General features: G+C 45.8%; 1 protein-coding gene and 1 non-coding gene across 2 annotated transcripts; one reads left to right on the top strand and one right to left on the bottom strand.

Moving 5' to 3' along the window:
* Positions 1–1,599: 1,599 nt before the first annotated feature.
* LOC144480395 (cocaine- and amphetamine-regulated transcript protein-like) lies at positions 1,600–10,111 on the top strand. The gene is made up of 3 exons (XM_078199800.1): positions 1,600–1,731; positions 3,474–3,557; positions 10,004–10,111. The coding sequence occupies exons 1-3, from the start codon at positions 1,600–1,602 to the stop codon at positions 10,109–10,111; spliced, it is 324 nt and encodes a 107-aa protein (XP_078055926.1).
* A 7,433-nt stretch (positions 10,112–17,544) lies between these two features.
* LOC144480613 (U2 spliceosomal RNA) lies at positions 17,545–17,734 on the bottom strand. Its single transcript, XR_013495703.1, has one exon. It is a non-coding gene; the product is annotated as a U2 spliceosomal RNA (small nuclear RNA).
* Positions 17,735–19,936: the final 2,202 nt, after the last annotated feature.

The raw sequence follows: 19,936 nt of genomic DNA, 5'->3' as shown, positions 1-19,936 counted from the left end.
ATGTGTTACTGCTTTCCCTCAGTGTTATCACAGGGACTGGCTCCGATTGTGAGCTCACACTGACGCTTAAGTTTAAAAGTTTATTTATTAGTGTCACAAGTAAGGCTTACATTAACACTGCAATGAAGTTACTGGGGAAGATCCCCTAGTCGCCACACTCCGGCGCCTGTTCAGGTCAATGCACCCTAACCAGCACATCTTTCAGGCTGTGGGAGGAAACCGGAGCACCCGGAGGAAACCCACGCAGACACGGGGAGAATGTGCAACGTCCACACAAACAGTGACCCAAGCCAGGAATCGAACCCGGGTCCCGGGTGCTGTGAGGCAGCAGTGCTAACCACTGTGCCACCGCGATGCTTAAGTTTAAAGTTTATTTATTAGTGTCACAAGTAGGCTTACATTAACACTGCAGTGAAGTTACTGCGAAAATCCTCTAGTTGCCACACTCTGGTGCCTGTTTGGTGACACTGAATGAGAATTTAGCATGGCCAATGCACCTACGCAGCACGTCTTTTGGACTGTGGGAGGAAACTAGAGCACCTGGAGGAAGGCAATTTGACATGGCCAATCCACCTAACCTACACACCTTTGGACACTATGGCGCCATTTAGCATGGCCAATCCACCTAACCCGCACATCTTTGGATTGTGGGAGGAAACCAGAGCACCCGGAGGAAATCCACGCAGAGACGAGGAGAATGCACAGACAGTGACCCAAACTGGGAATCGAACCCAGGTCCCTGGGTCTGTGAGGCAACATTGCCACCCTATGCCACCCTAGCTGACTTTTAATAAAAAGGTGAAGTTACATAGCTATTTTTCCAAGATTGATACAAACAATGACAGCTCAGAGTGAAGGACATGTCCCCTACTTAAAGTGGGCGGCACGGTGGCACGGTGGTTAGCACTGCTGCCTCACAGCACCAGGGACCCGGCTTTGATTCTGGCCTCGGGTCACTGTCTGTGCGGAGTCTGCACATTCTCCCCCGTGTCTGCGTGGGTTTCCTCCCACCGTCCAAAGATGTGCGGGTCGGGTGGATTGGCCATGATAAATTGCCCGTTAGTGTCAGGGGAACTAGTGAGGGTAAATACATGGGGTTACGGGGTTAGGGCCTGGGTGGGATTGTAGTCGGGGCAGCCTCGATGGGCTGAATGGCCTCACTTTGCACTATAGGGATTCAATATCACCATTTTGCTCAAATGATTATGGTATTTAAATCTAAGAGATTGATTTGGCTAATAAAATTCTGTCAGTGATTGGATTCAATTGCGATTAATCTCACCACGGTTGGCTTAATAAATAAAGGAGAAACTGAAGGAGTTCTATTTATTTCCATAACGCCTACTGAGTTACTTTGTCAAATGCATGAGTTGAAAGTTACATGTGCATTCTCCACCCACATTTGGTGGAAAGTCGAGAAACCCGTTGGGATACCGCCCTCCTACTCATTAGCGAGGCGTGGGGGCAAGTTGGTGACTATAAAAGGTGGAGGAAGCGATGTCTCTATCCAGAGAAGTTCAGTGTGTGTGTGTGAGTGAGAGAGGGCGAGACAGACTACCCAGAGGCTGGAACTGGAAGTGCAGCGGCCGCTTCAGCACCATGGAGAGTTCCGGCTTCCTCCTGCTTCTTGTATGCGTTGCTCTCCCACTCCTACACTGCCAGGGACAGTCCAGAGAGGCGACAGAAGACTACCCAAGTACAAAACACAGCGAATCCGCCGAGAGAGAACTGGTCAGTTGCCTTTATATCCATCCTCCTACAAACTGCATTAAGTTAACTATCCTCCAGCCTTCTCCCTAACACCATCATCCCATTCTAACCCCACTCTGCCTCACCCCTTTTGGTGCACCTTCATTCTCCCAATGCTGCAGTTATTTAGCAGCCCTGTTGCTTTGCAAACCAACTTGGACAATTTCCCATCCCAGCTGCAATCTCCCCTCCCCTTCCTTCTTTCCCCCATCGGGTTAATGTGTTCATTTCATTTCCCCCATCCAATCCTATTCACTCCCCACTTCTTGCTCTCTCTCCAATTCCCTTTCTGTCTGGATGCCCCAGCCTCTGCCTGGGTTCTGAGTTTTTCTTTTACTCGGTTGATAGTCTGAATGGAAGAGGAATGCGGAATAGCTCAGTGATTTCACAGGATCTTTACAGTGTAGACGGAGGCCTTTCGGTCCATCGAGTCTGCACTGGATGGCTGAAAGAGCATATTCTACCCAATCCCACTCCCGACCCTGTCCCTGTAACCTTGCACATCCTTTCTTTTCAGATTCCCTATCAAATACCTTGATCAAACCTGCCTCCACTACTCTCTTGGGAGTTCATTCTGACCACCTTCTGGGTGAAAAAGAAATTCTCTCATTAATTTTACTCTGGGGCGGCACGGTGGCACAGTGGTTATCACTGTTGCCTCACAGCACCAGTGACCCGGGTTCGATTCCCGGCTTGGGTCACTGTCTGTGCGGAGTCTGCACATTCTCCCCGTGTCTGCATGGGTTTCCTCCGGGTGCTCTGGTTTCTTCCCACAGTCTGAAAGACATGCTGGTTAGGTGCATTGGCCGTGCTAAATTCTCCCTCAGTGTACCCGAACAGACGCCGGAGTGTGGCGACAAGGGGATTTTCACAGTAACTTCATTGCAGTGTTAATGTAAGCCTACTTGTGACTAATAAATAAAGTAAACTTACTCCCTTATCTTGAATGTGTGCCCTCTAGGTCTTGATGTTCTCCTGAGAGGGTTATAGCTTCTCATTATGGACCCTGTCCATAGTCCTCAGGATGTACTTCTTGAGATATGAGTTTTGGATTTCTCTGCCAATAAGTTACAAAAGCATTAACAGCTTTATTGATTGGAATAAGGACACTGAGTCCAAAGACTCATTGGAAGAATTGTGCTGAACTTTAACTCGTGGGGCAAAGCTCTTTGGTTTTCAAAAATATGTTTTCACGGAATGAAGATTTAATTAAAGTTGTTGTGCGAAAGACGTGCATTGGCCGTGCTAAATTCTCCCTCCGTGTACCCGAACAGGCGCCGGAGTGTGGCGACTAGGGAACTTTCACAGTAACTTCATTGCAGTGTTAATGTAAGCCTGCTTGTGACACTAATAAATAAACTTTAAAACTTCAATTATTCCAAGATGCTATCCAAGAAAAGTAGGACATTTTCTTTGTCTCCTGACAAACATTCCTGAGTTATGGAGATGCCGGTGTTGGACTGGGGTGGGCCACCTGAGCTGACCACTAAAAACATGAGTACCTGATTATTCTTTTTGTTGTTGGATCTTGCTGTGTGCAAAACAGCTTCCAGGTGAATTTGCGTGATTGCCCTGTGTAACTCAGTAACTGGGGATATGACTCTATCGATGCGAGTGCTTAGGGCCCGTTATGAACGATAACAAGCCATCGCATGCTCTTTACTTCCAAAAAATTGTCAAGTCGTAAGAGAATTAAAAAAAATATATATTATTTTTTTTTACAGTTTGAAGCCATGGAAGATATACTAGGAAAAATCCAGAACACCAGGTTCTCATCCTATGAGAAGAAAGCTGGACAAATCCCTCTGGTGAGTTTCGGACCAAACCATTTTACTGGCTTTCAGTGGCAGAGATGTGACAACTCAAAACATTGAAATGAGAAATGGCCATCCAGACTAAAACGCCCATTCCTTCTACAGTTCATATCTCAATCATGGACTACGTTGCGAAGATTTCTCCTAACTCCATGCTAATTGGATCCAAAGATGTAGGGATTAGGTGGATTGGTCATGTTAAATTACCCCTTAGCGTCCCAAGATGTGTAGGTTAGGTGGATTTTCCAAGCTACATTACCCTTTAGGATCCCAAGTGTGTAGGTTAGGTGGATTGGCCATGCTAAATTATCCCTTTGTGACCCAAGATGTGCACGTTAGGTGGATTGGCCATGCTAAATTGCCCCTGAATGTCCCAAGATATGTAGGTTAGGTGGATTGGCCATGTTAAATTACCAAAAGAGAAAATGCTGGAAAATCTCAGCAGATCTGGCAGCATCTGTAAGGAGAGCAAAGAGCTGATGTTTTGAGTCCAGATGACCCTTTGTTAATTCAGCTTTGAGAAAGGGTCATCTGGACTCAAAATGTCAACTCTTCTCTCTCCTTACAGATGCTGCCAGACCTGCTGAGATTTTCCAGCATTTTCTCTTTTGGTTTCAGATTCCAGCATCCGCAGTAATTTGCTTTTATCCCATGCTAAATTTCCCCTTCGCGTCCCAAGATGTGTAGGTTAGATGGATTTTCCATGCTACATTACCCTTTAGCGTCCCAAGATGTGTAGGCTAGGTGGATCGGTCATGCTAAGTTGCCCCTTCGTGTCCCAAGATTTGCAGGTTAGGGGGAATAGTGGGGCAAATATGTGGGGTCACAAGTATAGGGCCTGCTTTGTCAGAGGGTCTGTGCAAACACGATGGGCTGAATGGCCTCCTTATGCACTGTAGGGATTCTATGAATAATATATCCCTCCCCTTCGTGAACAGATTAAATATAATTATTTTTCAAAGTCATAAAGTTATTATTTAACTTTAAAGTAGACACTTCATAATATTGTAACATTAATGAGTGAAATTATTTCCGGGGAAAGTTAAGAGTTCAGTTTTACCATTTGTTTTCTCCTCATGTCTGCGTGGGTTTCCTCCGGGTGCTCCGGTTTCCCCCCACAGTCTGAAGGACATGCTGGTTAGGGTGCATTGGCCGTGCTAAATTCTCCCTCAGTGTACTCGAACAGGCGCCGGAGTGTGGCAACTGGGGGATTTTCTCTGTAACTTCATTGCAGTGTTAATGTAAGCCTTACTTGTGACACTGATAAATAAACTAAACTAAAACCATTATTAAACATTTACTATCTAATATAGGAGGAGGTTACCATCGAGATGCCTTTCTCCAGACGTGAGTTTGGAAAATGAATCTCAGCAGATTATTCTATTCTGGAGATATTGCAGCCAAGCACAATACCACGGGCAGCATGGTGACACAGCGATTAGCACTGCTGTCTCACAGCTCCAGGGACCAGGGTTCAACTCTGGTCTTGGTCACTGTCTGTGTGGAGTTTGCACGTTCTCCCTGTGTCTTTGTGGGTTTCCTCTGGGTGCTCCGATTTAGAACCATAGAACCATAGAAAATTACAGCTCAGAAACAGGCCTTTTGGCCCCTCTTGTCTGTGCCGAACCATTTTATGCCTAGTCCCACTGACCTGCACTTGGACCATATCCCTCCACACCCCTCTCATCCATGAACCCGTCCAAGTTTTTCTTAAATGTTAAAAGTGACCCCGCATTTACCACTTTATCCGGCAGCTCATTCCACACTCCCACCACTCTCTGCGTGAAGAAGCCCCCCCTAATATTCCCTTTAAACTTTTCTCCTTTCACCCTTAACCCATGCCCTCTGGTTTTTTTTCTCCCCTAGCCTCAGCGGAAAAAGCCTGCTTGCATTCACTCTATCTATACCCATCAAAATCTTATACACCTCTATCAAATCTCCCCTCAATCTTCTACGCTCCAGGGAATAAAGTCCCAACCTATTCAATCTCTCTCTGTAACTCAGCTTCCCAAGTCCCGGCAACATCCTTGTGAACCTTCTCTGCACTCTTTCAATCTTATTTACATCCTTCCTGTAACTAGGTGACCAAAACTGTACACAATACTCCAAATTCGGCCTCACCAATGCCTTATATAACCTTACCATAACACTCCAACTTTTATACTCGATACTCCGATTTATAAAGGCCAATGTACCAAAGGCACTCTTTACGACCCTATCCACCTGTGACGTCACTTTTAGGGAACTCTGTACCTGTATTCCCAGATCCCTCTGTTCAACTGCACTCTTCAGAGTCCTACCATTTACCCTGTACGTTCTTCTTTGGTTTGTCCTTCCAAAGTGCAATATCTCACACTTGTCTGTGTTAAATTCCATTTGCCATTTTTCAGCCCATTTTTCTAGTTGGTCCAAATCCCTCTGCAAGCTTTGAAAACCTTCCTCACTGTCCACTACACCACCAATCTTTGTATCATCAGCAAACTTGCTGATCCAATTTACCACATTATCATCCAGATCATTGATATAGATGACAAACAACAATGGACCCAACACCGATCCCTGCGGCACACCACTAGTCACAGGCCTCCACTCAGAGAAGCAATCCTCCACAACCACTCTCTGGCTTCTTCCATTGAGCCAGTGTCTTATCCAATTTACTACCTCCCCATGTATACCCAGCGACTGAACCTTCCTAAATAACCTCCCATGAGGGACCTTGTCAAAGGCCTTGCTGAAATCCAGGTAGACAACATCCACCGCCTTCCCTTCATCCACTTTCCTGGTAACCTCCTCGAAAAACTCTAATAGATTGGTCAAACATGACCTACCACGCACAAAGCCATGTTGACTCTCCCTAATAAGTCCCTGTCTATCCAAATATTTGTAGATCCTATCCCTTATCACACCTTCCAATAACTTGCCCACCACCGACGTCAAACTTACTGGCCGATAATTTCCCGGATTTCTTTTGGAACCTTTTTTAAACAACGGAACAACATGAGCCACCCTCCAATCATCCGGCACCTCCCCCGTGAATACTGACATTTTAAATATGTCTGCCAGGGCCCCTGCAAGTTCAACACTAGCTTCCCTCAAGGTCCGTGGGAATACCCTGTCCGGTCCTGGGGATTTATCCACTCTGATTTGCCTCAAGACAGCGAGCACCTCCTCCCCTTTAATCTGTAAAGGTTCCATGGCCTCCCTACCAGTTTGCCCTATTTCCGTAGACTCCATGCCCGTTTCCTCAGTAAATACGGATGCAAAAAAAAACCATTTAGTATCTCCCCCATCTCTTTTGGTTCCATACACAATGTACCACTCTGGTCTTCAAGAGGACCAATTTTATCCCTCACTATCCTTTTGCTCCGAACATACCTATAGAAGCTCTTTGGATTTTCCTTCACTCTGTCTGCCAAAGCAACCTCATGTCTTCTTTTAGCCCTCCTGATTTCCCTCTTAAGTAGCTTCTTGCACTTTTTATACTCCTCGAGCATCTGATCTGTTCCTTGCTGCCTGTACATTTCATACAACTCTCTCTTCCTCTTAATCAGTGTGACAATCTCCCTCGAGAACCAAGGTTCCTTATTCCTATTTACTTTGCCTTTAATCCTGACAGGAACATACAAACTCTGCACTCTCAAAATTTCTCTTTTGAAGGCCTCCCACTTTCCATTTACATCCTTACCAGAGAACAGCCTGTGCCAATCCACACTTCCCAGATCCCTTCTCATTTCATCAAATTTGGCCTTTTTCCAGTTCAGAACTTCAACCCGAGGACCAGATCAATCCTTATCCACAATCAGGTTGAAACTAATGGCATTATGATCACTGGATCCAAAGTGTTCCCTCACACTCACATCCACCACCTGCCCTAACTCATTTCCCAATAGGAGATCCAATATCGCATCCTCTCTAGTTGGCACCTCTATATACTGATGTAGAAAATTCTCCTGAACACATTTTACAAACTCTACCCCGTCTAAACCTTTAACAGTATGCGAGTCCCAATCGATATGTGGAAAATTAAAATCCCCTACTATCACAACTTTGTGTTTCTTGCAGTTGTCAGCTATCTCTCCGCTGATTTGCTCCTCCAGTTCTCGCTGACTATTGGGTGGTCTATAATACAAGCCCATTAATGTGGTCATACCTTTCCTGTTTCTCAGCTCCACCCATAGGGCCTCTGTAGACAAGCTCCCTAATCTATCCTGCCTGAGTACCGCTGTAACATTTTCCCTGACCAACAATGCCACCCCCCCACCTTTTATCCCTCTGTCTCTATCCCGCCTGAAACTTTCCTCCCACTCTCCAAAGATCTGCAGGTTCGGTAGATTGGCCATGCTAAATTGCCCCTTAGTGTCCAAAAATGTGCAGGTTAGGTGGATTGGCCATGCTAAATTGCCCCTTAGTGTCCAAAGATGTGCAGATTAGGTTGATTGGCCATGCTAAATTGCCTGTTAGTATCCTAAAATGTGTAGGTTAGGGGGATTGGCCATGCTAAATTGCCCGTTAGTATCCTAAAATGTGTAGGTTAGGGGGATTGGCCATGCTAAATTGCCTGTTAGTATCCTAAAATGTGTAGGTTAGGTGGATTGGCCATGCTAAATTGCCCGTTAGTATCCTAAAATGTGTAGGTTAGGTGGATTGGCCATGCTAAATTGCCCGTTAGTGTCTAACGATGTGCAGATTAGGTTGATTGGCCGTGCTAAATTGGCCGTTAGTGTCCAAAGATGTGCAGATTAGGTTGATTGGCCATGCTAAATTGCCCCTTAGTGTCCCATTAGCCATGGGAAATGTGTGGGTTATGGGAATAGGGCGGGGGAGAGGGCCTTGGTAAGGTACTCTGTTAGAGAGTCGGTGTGGACTCGATGGGCCAAATGGCCTCTTCTGCACTGTAGGGATTCTATAATCCTAACAGAAACATACAACCTAAGGGCCGGGTGGTCAATTGAACAGTCAACACAGTCATGGCACAACTTCAGCATAAAGTCTTCTATCCAACAACGCACTCAAATGCAACCTCCTGGCAGAAGTTAAAAAAAATCCAAGTTAGGAAACTAAAAGTTGCCACAATGTATTAAAGGCTTACTTGTGTATATCCTACATTGATAGCCACTCATTTATTCTTCTATTGTTGTCTGCTCGTCTGAACTGAGGCCTCAAGGGTGAATGTAGAAGAACCAATACGAAGGGTAGAATTCTTCCCACTGTCCTGGCTAATATTTTCCCCCTAACCAACATCAATAAAAGAGATAATCTGATCATTATCTCCTTGCTGTTGTGGGGTTTTGCTGTTTGCAAATTGGTTGCTGCATTTCCTACATTGCAATAGTTCAAGACTTCGGAAATTGAGATTTTGTTTTATTCGTTCAGGGAATGGTTGTGCCAACACTTATTACCCATCCCTAACTGCCCTTGAACTGAATGGCTTCCTGGGCCATTTCAGAGGGGCATTTAAGAATCAACCACATTGCTGTGGAGCTGGAGTCACATGTAGACCAGACCAGGTAAGGATGGCAGATTTCCTTCCCTAAAGGACATTAGTGAACCAGATGGGTTTTTACGACAATCGACAATGGTTTCATGGTTAGCCTTTAATTCAATTCAAATTTCACCATCTGCCACGGTGGGATTCGAACCCGGTCCTTAGAGCATTACCATAAGACCATAAGATATAGGAGCAGAATTTGGCCATTCGGCCCATTGACTTTGCTCTGCCATTCAATCATGGCTGATATGATTCTCATCCCCATTCTCCTGCCTCCTCCTAGTAACCCTTGATCCCCTTATTAATCAAGAACCTATCTATCTCTGTCTTAAAGACACTCAATGACCTGGCCTCCACAGCCCTCTGTGGCAATGAGTTCCACAGATTCACCACCTTCTGGCTGAAGAAATTGCTCCTCATCTTAGTCTTAAAGGAGCGTTCCTTCACTCTGAGGTTGTGCCCTTGAGTTCTAGTCTCTCCCACGAGTGGAAACATCCTCTCCACGTCCACTCCATCTAGACCTCTCAGTATTCTGTAAGTTTCAAATAGATCCCACCTCATCCTTCTGGACTGCATTGAGTACAGACCCAGACTCCTCAACTGCTCCTCATATGACAAACCCTTCATTCCTGGGATCATTCTTGTGAACTTCCTCTGGACCCCCTCTAAGGCCAGCACATCCTTCCTTAGGTATGGGGCCCAAAACTGCCCACAATATTCCAAATGGGGTCTGACCAGAGCCTTATAGAGCATCCCTGCTCTTGCCCTTTAGAAATGAATGCTAACATTGAATTTGCCTTCCTGGGTCTCTGGATTACTAGTCCAGTGATAATACCACTCCCCTACTGCCTCGCCTGAAAAGGCAGTCAAATGGGGTTGCTAGTTTAAGTGGGGTTCAGGTACTTGAGTGTTGGAAAGCCGTCTGATGATTGGTTCTGTTTCTGTTCCGCAGTGTGATATTGGCGATAGGTGCGCAATCAAGCAAGGGCCCAGGATCGGTAAGCTGTGCGACTGCGCCAGGGGCACCATCTGCAACTCCTTCCTCCTCAAGTGCATCTGACGCAGTGTGTGGAAAGAAAAAGGCCAACACATGTGGAGAAGACCTTGGCGAGGGAAACGTAATCAGTCCAGGGGCCATCCCTGAGCCCAAGGCAGGAGGACTGGTGTTGGAGCTTCAGCTGGTGTTTTTGCTAATTTGTGATCCATTAATTCCAAAAAAAGAGAATTGTAACTTTAATTGAAATAGATTATTGTGCTAGTCATTCACCATGTTCTCCCACCGAAGATGGCTGGCTGACACCATGTTAAATGTGAAATATGTTACTTGTCTCATTGAGGGAAGCCCTTTTGCCGATTGCTATCCAAATAAATTTCACCTGCAGTCACCTTCCATTATCTAACTTGTTTATTGCCCAGTGATCGGTTGCAGATTATTACAGCACCAGTTTCTGACATCACCGTGAGAACGAACAGTTAGTAATCAGGAGTTGTCCAAAGAACAAGAGCAAAGAACAGTACAGCACAGGAACAGGCCCTTCGGCCCACCAAGCCTGCACCAATTCCTAATCCTTATTTAGACCCACTACTTACTGTCCATATGCAGTTTTTATCCCTCTGTTCACCTCCCGTCCATGTGTCGGTCAAGATACACCTTGTAGTAAAGTTTATTTATTAGTCACAAGTAAGGCTTACATTAACAATGCAATGAAGTTATTGTGAAATTTCCCTAGTCGCCACACTCCGGCACCTGTTCGGGTCAATGCACCCTAACCAGCACGTCTTTCAGACTGTGAGAGGAAACCGGAGCACCCAGAGGAAACCCACGCAGACATGGGGAGAATGTGCAAACTCCACACAGACAGTGACCCAAGCCGGGAATCGAACCCGGGTCCCTAGCGCTGTGAGGCAGCAGTGCTAACCACTGTGCCACCATGCTGCCTTGAACATTGCTGTAAGAAGTCTCACAACACCAGGTTAAAGTCCAACAGGTTTATTTGGCAGCACAAGCTTTCGGAATGTCGCTCCTTCTTCAGGTGAGTGGAGAGTTGTGTTCACAAACAGGGCATACACAGACACAAACTCAATTTACAAAATAATGGTTGGAATGAGAGTCTTTACAGGTAATCAAGTCTTAAAGGTACAGACAATGTGAGTGGAGAGAGGGCCAAGCACAGGTTAACATTGCGAACATGCCTGATTCACCAAAAAGAAGTATTAAATAATAATGAGCTAGAACTGGATAACGTCTTGATTAGATCTCACCTTGGAGATTGGGTTAAGTAAGGGAAATGTTGGCTTTGGAGACTGTGTGCATTATTGCTCAATATAAATCCAGGATTAGTGGAGGGTGTTCTCATGAACTGCGCTTCCCAATCTCTTCTGTGAAGGGAAGCCTTTGCTCTTAGACACCTAGATAGCATTGAACTCAGGTCGCAGAGAAGCTGTGCCAGTTTTCTGATGCATAGTAACAACTGGATGCATCAGAGAATGGTCAGCCCCCTAACCCGCACGTCTTTGGACTGTGGATAGAAAGCGGAGGAAACCCACGCAGACACGGGGAGAACGTGCAAACCATACTGTCTGGGGTCAAAGAGTTTTGGAGTGGAAAGAGCCATTGTATTACAGGGAGGGAGCGGTACATGGCCTTCTTCCTATTAAAAAGAGTAGAGTTTCATTTCTTCTAGTTACTGCTGAACCAAGGTCCTTCGTTGCCGAAGAACCCTCACTGCAAGTCCTGTAGAAGGTTCAAAGACAAAAGCAGCCACCATCCCTTCAGGCAAAACAGTCATATTTAATGACAACTTCTCAGTAAGGGGTGAACAACTTGTTAATCTCTGAACAAAATCGTTAATGAAGAATGCAATGGATTCTGATTTAAGAATTAAACTTCACTCTCTCAAAATTCTCTCCCAAGCCTTTCTCTTGTCATTGCGCTCATGGAGCGGCACAGTGGTTAGCACTGCTGCCTCACAACGCCACGGACCCGGGTTCGATTCCGGCCTTGGGTCACTGTCTGTGTGGAGTTTGCATGTTTCTTCCCCATGTCTGCGTGGGTTTCCTCCCTGTGTTTGCCGTGTGTTTCCTCCCACAGTCCAAAGATGTGCGGGTTAGATGGATTGGCCATGCTAAATTGTCCCAAGGTGCGTGGGTTAGGGGGATTAGCAGGATAAATACATGAGATTATGGTGGGGTAGGATGCTCTTTCGGTGGGTCAATGCAGACTTCATGGGCCGAATGGCCTGCTTCTGGACTGTTGGGATTCTATGAACTATGGACCAGGAATTGGTGCTCAGACATCCTCAGGTACTCATCGCTTTCTGAAGGCTCACTGAAACAGAAACTCACACAGCCTTCCTAATAGCAGCAACACCGTATCTGTTAGAGTCTAAACATAGACAATGGATGTCTGTTAGAAAAGGTGTCTGTAATGTACAATTTAGTTGAGGGAACAATTTAAGTTGATTAACATTTGCACGAAAGATGGATTGGAAGCAAAACAAATTTATCAAGTGTAAGGTGAGCTTCTTCACTCGAATTTCTTTGTCACAATCTTTATTATCTTTTCTATTTCATAGATCCTAGAATTAGCACTGCTCTCCAATAGTCTCTCTCTGGTTCCTTCTATGCTCCAAATGCTCATTTCCATCCTTTCACTGTGTTGAATCAAAGATTTATTGAGCTGCTCTTTCCTCCATCTCATTCTTTCCACAAAGCTGAAAATCCTCACCCTGTCAGTCTGTGGAATCATAGAATCCCTACAGTGCAGAAAGAGGCCATTCGGCCTATCATGTCTGCACCAACAATAATCCCACCCAGGCTCATCCCTCCGCCCTATCCTCATAACCCTGGACATTTCCTATGGCCAATCCACCTAATCTGCACACCAAAGGGCAATTTAGCATGGCCAGTCCACCGAACCTGCACATCTTTGGACACTAGAGGGCAATTTAGCACGGCCAATCAGCCTAACCCGCACATCGTTAGACACTAAGGGGCAATTTAGCATGGCCAATCCCCCTAACCTGCACATGGTTGGACACTAAGGGGCAATTTAGCATGGCCAATCCCTCTAACCTGCACATGTTTGGACACTAAGAGGCAATTTAGCATGGCCAATCCCTCTAACCTGCACATGTTTGGACACTAAGAGGCAATTTAGCATGGCCAGTCCATCTAATCTGCACATCTTTGGACACTAAGGGACAATTTAGCATGGCCAATCCACCTAACCTGCACATCTTTGGACACTAAAGGACAATTTAGCATGGCCAGTCCACCTAATCTTCACATCTTTGGACACTAAGGGACAATTTAGCATGGCCAATCCACCTAACCTGCGCATCTTAGGAGGCTAAAGGGCAATTTAGCATGGCCAATCCACCTAACCTGCACATCTTTGGACACTAAAGGACAATTTAGCATGGCCAATCCCCCTAACCTGCACATGTTTGGACACTAAGGGGCAATTTAGCATGGCCAATCCACCTAACCTGCACATGTTTGGACACTAAAGGACAATTTAGCATGGCCAATCCACCTAATCTGCACATCTTTGGAGGCTAAAGGGCAATTTAGCATGGCCAATCCACCTAACCTGCACATCTTTGGACACTAAAGGACAATTTAGCATGGCCAATCCACCTAATCTGCACATCTTTGGACACTAAAGGACAATTTAGCATGGCCAGTCCCCCTAACCTGCACATGTTTGGACACTAAGGGGCAATTTAGCATGACCATCCTTTACTCAACAATAACTAGGTTTTTATTATCAATGGGGCAATTCACAGTTTGGACAAGTGGATTGCTCATCAGCTTTGTACCCGTAGCTGTTCAGTTTATAAAGAAGTTACCAGTTGCTTGAAAAGTACATGAATTAGACCTATGGCTAAAGAGGATGATAAAACATCAACCAGATTTCCTATTCCAGAAGTTGCCTGCTTGTCTTAATTAAAAGGATTGCTTGTGGATTTGATTTTGATTTGATTTATTATTGTCACATGTATTGGAATGCAGTGAAAAGTATTGTTTCTTGCATGCTATACAGAAAAAAGAATACTATTCATAGAGTACAGAGTGGAGAAGGAAACGAGAGAGTGCAGAATATAATGTTACAGTCATAGCTCGGGTGTAGAGAAAGATCAACTTAAGATAAAGTAGGTCCATTCAAAAGTCTGATGTTATCTCGGAAGAAGCTGTTCTTGAGTCGGTTGGTATGTGATTCTGACGGAAGAAAGTGGAAGAGAGAATGTCCGGGGTACATTGGGTCCTTGGTTATGCCGGCTGCTTTTCCGAGGCAGCGGGGAATGTAGACGGAGTCAATGGATGGAAGGCTGGTTTGCGTGATGGATTGGGCTTCGTTCATGACCCTTTGTAGTTTCTTGCAGTCTTGGGCAGAGCAGGAGCCAGACCAAGCTGTGATACAACCAGAACAGAATGCTTTCTATGGTGCATCTGTATAAGTTGGTGAGAGTCGTAGCTGACATGCCAAATTTCCTGGTGAGGCCGGGGTCAGGCTGCGGTGTGATGTTTTCTGTGATGAAATAGTCTGTTGTCAGTCAGTGGGGGCTAACATGTACTAGACAGGAAATTTAAGAGGCAACCATTTAATCGACATTAATTGAAAGTTGATGTTGGTTGAGGTTCCAAACCATCTCCCCCATCTGTCAGTGTCCCTTAAGAAATCATAGAAATCATAGAAACCCTACAGTGCAGAAGGAGGCCATTCGGCCCATCGAGTCTGCACCGACCACAATCCCACCCAAGCCCTACCTTCACATATTTTACCCACTAATCCCTCTAACCTACACATCTCAGGGGCAATTTTTAACCTGGCCAATCAACCTAACCCGCACATCTTTGGACTGTGGGAGGAAACCGAAGCACCCGGAGGAAACCCACGCAGACACGAGGAGAACATGCAAACTCCACACAGACAGTGACCCGAGCCGGGAATCGAACCCGGGACCCTGGAGCTGTGAAGCAGCAGTGCTAACCACTGTGCTACCGTGCCGCCCCATGGTTTAAGGTTTAGATTTGAGCCTGTCTTCTCAAAGCGAAATCTCTGAACCCTTCAAACTCCACCCCGCCCCCGTAAAACACGATGCAAGTTCATGTACTTGATGAACCGACGTTAAAATAAATGACAAAATGCCGCAGAGGGAAATACCGGGGCCATGGTTTGAGCCGCAAGACTCAACATCAATCCTGCAGCAGAGCCTCACTCCAAGATTCGACTTTCACTCATGATTATAAGAAACCTTCCAATAAAAAAGCGATCATTAGGCGAGCGTAGGATTTATTTGTACCATTAATTTCCTCTGACACTTTTCTGAGAATGAAGCAACAGAATCAATGTACTGTGCAAAGTCTGTGAGAAATCAAACTATGTTCTTGGCTCATTACCTCTGCCTGTTTTTCATGAATATTCCTAAGATTCTGGGTGTAATTAATCCCCAAATTTGGATGCTAAAGAAACTTTTAAGACTTCTGTGATTTTACAATAACACACCAAAGAACAAAGTCAAAGAACAATGAATAAAGTACAGCACAGGAACAGGCCCTTCGGCCTTCCCAGCCTGCGCCGATCATGATGCCTAAACTAAAACCGTATGCACTTACGGAGTCCACATCCTTCCATTCCCATCCTATTCATGTATTTGTCTAGTTGTCCCTTAAATGCCCAATCATACCTGCTCCCACCACCTCTCCGTGCAGTGCGTTCCAGACTTTATAGAATCATAGAAACCCTACAGTGTAGAAGTGGTGTTGGGTGGCATGCTAGCACAGTGGTTAGCACTGCTGCTTCACAGCTCCAGGGACTTGGGTTCGATTCCCGGCTTGGGTCACTGTCTGTGTGGAGTTTGCACATTCTTCTCGTGTCTGCGTGGGTTTCCTCCGGGTTTCCTCCAGTTTCTTCCCACAGTCCAAAGATGTGCGGGTTAGGTTGATTGGCCATGCTAAAATTGCCCCTTAGTGTCCTGAGATGTGTAGGTTAGAGGGATTAGCGGCTAAATGTGTAGGGATATGGGGGTAGGGCCTGGGTGGGATTGTGGTCGGTGCAGACCCGATGGGCCGAATGGCCTGTTTCTGCACTGTAGAGTTTCTATGATTCTATGATTCTAGGCCATTCGGCCCATCGAGTCTGCACCGATAACAATCCCACCCCAGGCCCGAACCCCATTTACCCCGCTAATCCCTCTAACCTACACATCCCAGGACACTAAGGGGCAATTTAGCATGGCCAATCAACCTAACCCGCACATCTTTGGACTGTGGGAGGATACCGGAGCACCCGGAGGAAACCCACGCAGACATGGGGAAAACGTACAAACTTCACAAAGCGCCACCCTCTGTGTAAAAAAACTTGCCTCGCACATCTCCTCTAAACTTTTCCCCACGCACCTTAAACTTATGTCCCCTAGTACTTCAATTTGCTACCCTAGGAAAGAGCATCTGACTATCCAACGGATGGGGATCTGCCTGTGGAAGATTCTAGAACTGCAATTTGGAATACTCCATAGATTGAAACACACAAAAGGCTGAATAATACGGATCCGCTCCACACGCTGCTGACATCTTTTTTAATCACTTCACGGATTTGCCAGTTAACGCACAGCAAGATCACAGATGAGATGAATCACCATGCAATCTGTTTAATTTATTTTTTAGTGTCACAAGTTTGCTTACATTAACACTGCAATGAAGTTACTGTGAAAATCCCCTAGTCGCCACACTCTGGCGCCTGTTCAGGTAACACTGAGGGAGAATTTAGCACGGCCAATGCACCTAACCAGCATGTCTTTTGGACTGTGGGAGGAAACCGGAGCACCCGGAGGAAACCCACGCAGACACGGGGATAACATGCAGACTCCGCACAGACAGTGACCCAAGGCTGGAATCGAACCTGGGTCCCTGGTGCTGTGATGGAGCAGTGCTAACCACTGTCCCTGTCTTGCTGGTGTTGTTTGATGGATAATTGTTGGTTAGGATGTCAACTCTTCTCCAAAGTAAACCACGAAGCCTTCCACATCCAACTCTATGGACAAATCACTTTGCCCAAAAAACGGCACCTCTGACAGTGCAGCATTCCTCCGTGTGTCAACTGAGGTTTGATGTGCTAAGGTGGGACTTGAATCTGCACACCTCAGACTGCAGGTGGAGGGAATGACCAACCGAATCAAGGTAACACCAATGCAAACCCTTGGCCAAAGAATTAGGCTTTAAACAGCTTCTTAAACAAGGAGAGGCAAAGAGGTTTGGGGAGATACTTCCACTGCACTGAAGTGTCCATCAAGATTAAGTGCTTTAGTTTCTGGAATGGGATTTTATAGAACCATAGAATCCCGACAGTGCAGAAGGAGACCATTGTTTTGTTGTTTATGTATCCAATTCAATCCAATCAAAGTCCAATTCAAAGTCTCAGCAAGTGAGACATTCCTGATCCAAGCGGACAAGACGGGGCTCTCACCTCCTGTCCTGGGCTTGATCTCCATGATCCAAGCTGATTGGAGCAGGCATTGCATTTTCTCCAAGGCTTGATCTCATTTGCATCTTAGCCAAAAGGCCGAGATGCTGCTTTTAATAATTGCTTCAAATGAAGCCTTAGTGTAACTTCATGACTCCAACCAAGTGCAGGATGTTGATACTACACTTGATCTTAGCCAAAAGGCCAAGAAGAAGGAAGCCATTTGGCCCATCTAATTAGCACCAACTCTCCCTGATAAAATACTTTACCCAGGCCCTTTCCCCCACCATTTCCTTGTAACCATGCGCATTTACTGTGGCTAATCCATCTAACTTACACATCTTTGGGGATGGGGAGATGCTTAGGAAATCAGAAATACAAAAGGACAAAGGGACCTGCATGCTGATTCTCTTATGGTCACCTTACAGGTTCAGTCAGCAGTTAGGAAGGCAAATGCAATGTTAGCATTCATGTCGAGAGGGTTAGAATACAAGAGCAGGGATGTACTTCTGAGGCTGTATAAGGCTCTGGTCAGACCCCATTTGGAGTATTGTGAACAGTTTTGGGCTGCGTATCTGAGGAAGCATGTGCTGGCCTTGGAAAAGTTCCAGAGGAGGTTCACAAGAATGATCCCTGGAATGAAGAGCTTGTCGTGTGAGGAATGGTTGAGGACTCTGGGACTGTACTCGCTGGAGTTCAGAGACGAGGAGGAATTTCTTCAGCCAGAGAGTGATGAATCTGTGGAACTCTTTGCCGCAGAAGGCTGTGGAGGCCAGGTCATTGAGTGTGTTTAAGACAGAAATAGATAGGTTCTTGATTAATAAGGGGATTAGGGGTTATGGGGAAAAGGCAGGAGAATGGGGATGAGAAAAATATCAGCCATGATTGAATGGCGGAGCAGACTCGATGGGTCGAGTGGCCTCATTCTGCTCCTATGTCTTATGGTCTTTGAACACTAGGGGGAAATTTAGCATGGCCAATCCACTTAACCTGCACATATTTGGACAGTGGGAGGAAACCGGAGCACCCGGAGGAAACCCATGCAGACACGGGGAGAATGTGCAAACTCCCCACAGACAATCACCCGCGGCTGCAATATAACCCGAGTCCCTGGTGCTGTGAGGCAGCAGTGCTAACCATTGTGCCACCGTGAATCTATACCTTTCCTGACCCAGATTGTTACCCTCTGATCCACGCTGCGTTTCTCTGCTTTAAGCCCTCGTGGGGTTGTTTTCATTACTCTGGAGTTTTGATGAGTTACCTGCCTGATCTCTAAAGTGGTTCAAAAATCAATGCACCATTTAATTATAAAACAGCTTGAAAACTTTCTCTATCTGATTTACAACTGGCTGGTCTCATTACAAGTCACTATTTACATGATTCTAGTACAGTCAATGGACTATATAATTGGTTATAGAATTGCAAGTGGAGAGACCATTTTTTATACTTTTGTGACATATCCATTAGAATTCTGGTGTGCTGAATTATTCTAATGCAGCATTGTGCTAACTTGGATCAATCTCTCTCAGTAGGTTGCGAGTTCGGTAGCCCCCAGGAATCTAGAGGTTGAGTCCTGACAGTGGAGAAAGAGAAAGAGTCCTGACAAAAGATAAAGGCAAAACACTGCGGATGCTGGAATCTGCAACAAAAACAGAAAATGCTGCAAAATCTCAGCAGGTCTGACAGCATCTGTGGAGAGAGAATAGAGCCAACGTTTCGAGTCTGGATGACCCTTCGTCAGAGCTGAAGACAAGGAAAATCGGACAAGATTTGTACCGCGAGGGTGAGTGGGGGGCTGTGGTTGATTGGAATGTCATAGACAAAAAGACAAGGGGAATGTAAATGGTGATGATAAAGGCTGAGAATGGTGCTGATAGCATCCATTAAGAGATTGGAATGTGTCAATGGCGGAACAAAGGTGCAGGGTAGACTTTTCCCGTCCCACACGCCACAGAAATTGTAGTGGGCAGGACATGGAGTCACTGAGGTTTACAGCATGGAAACAGGCCCTTCGGCCCAACTTGTCCATGCTGCCCTTTTTTTTAAACCCCTAAATTAGTCCCAATTGTCCGCATTTGGCCCATATTCCTCTATACCCATCTTACCCATGTAACTGTCTAAAGATTTTTTAAAAGACGCAAGTGTACCCCGCCTCTACTACTACCTCTGGCCGCTCATTCCAGACACTCACCACCATCTGTGTGAAAACATTGCCCCTCTGGACACTTTTGTATCTCTCCCCTCTCATCTTAAACCTATGCCCTCTAGTTTTAGACTCCCCTACTTTGGGAAAAGACATGGACCATGCAAATGTCTGTTGACCTTGGGTGGAATTTTCCGGTCTTGGGGCGGACGCGGCCGGATAATCCCACCCGCTGAGTGTCAAAGGACAACCTGAGGAATGTAGCTGTTGACCCA

Source organism: Mustelus asterias, chromosome 29 (assembly GCF_964213995.1).
Source record: "Mustelus asterias chromosome 29, sMusAst1.hap1.1, whole genome shotgun sequence".
In the NCBI taxonomy this organism is placed as follows: Eukaryota; Metazoa; Chordata; class Chondrichthyes; order Carcharhiniformes; family Triakidae; genus Mustelus; species Mustelus asterias.
This window is presented reverse-complemented; position numbering and strand designations above follow the sequence as displayed.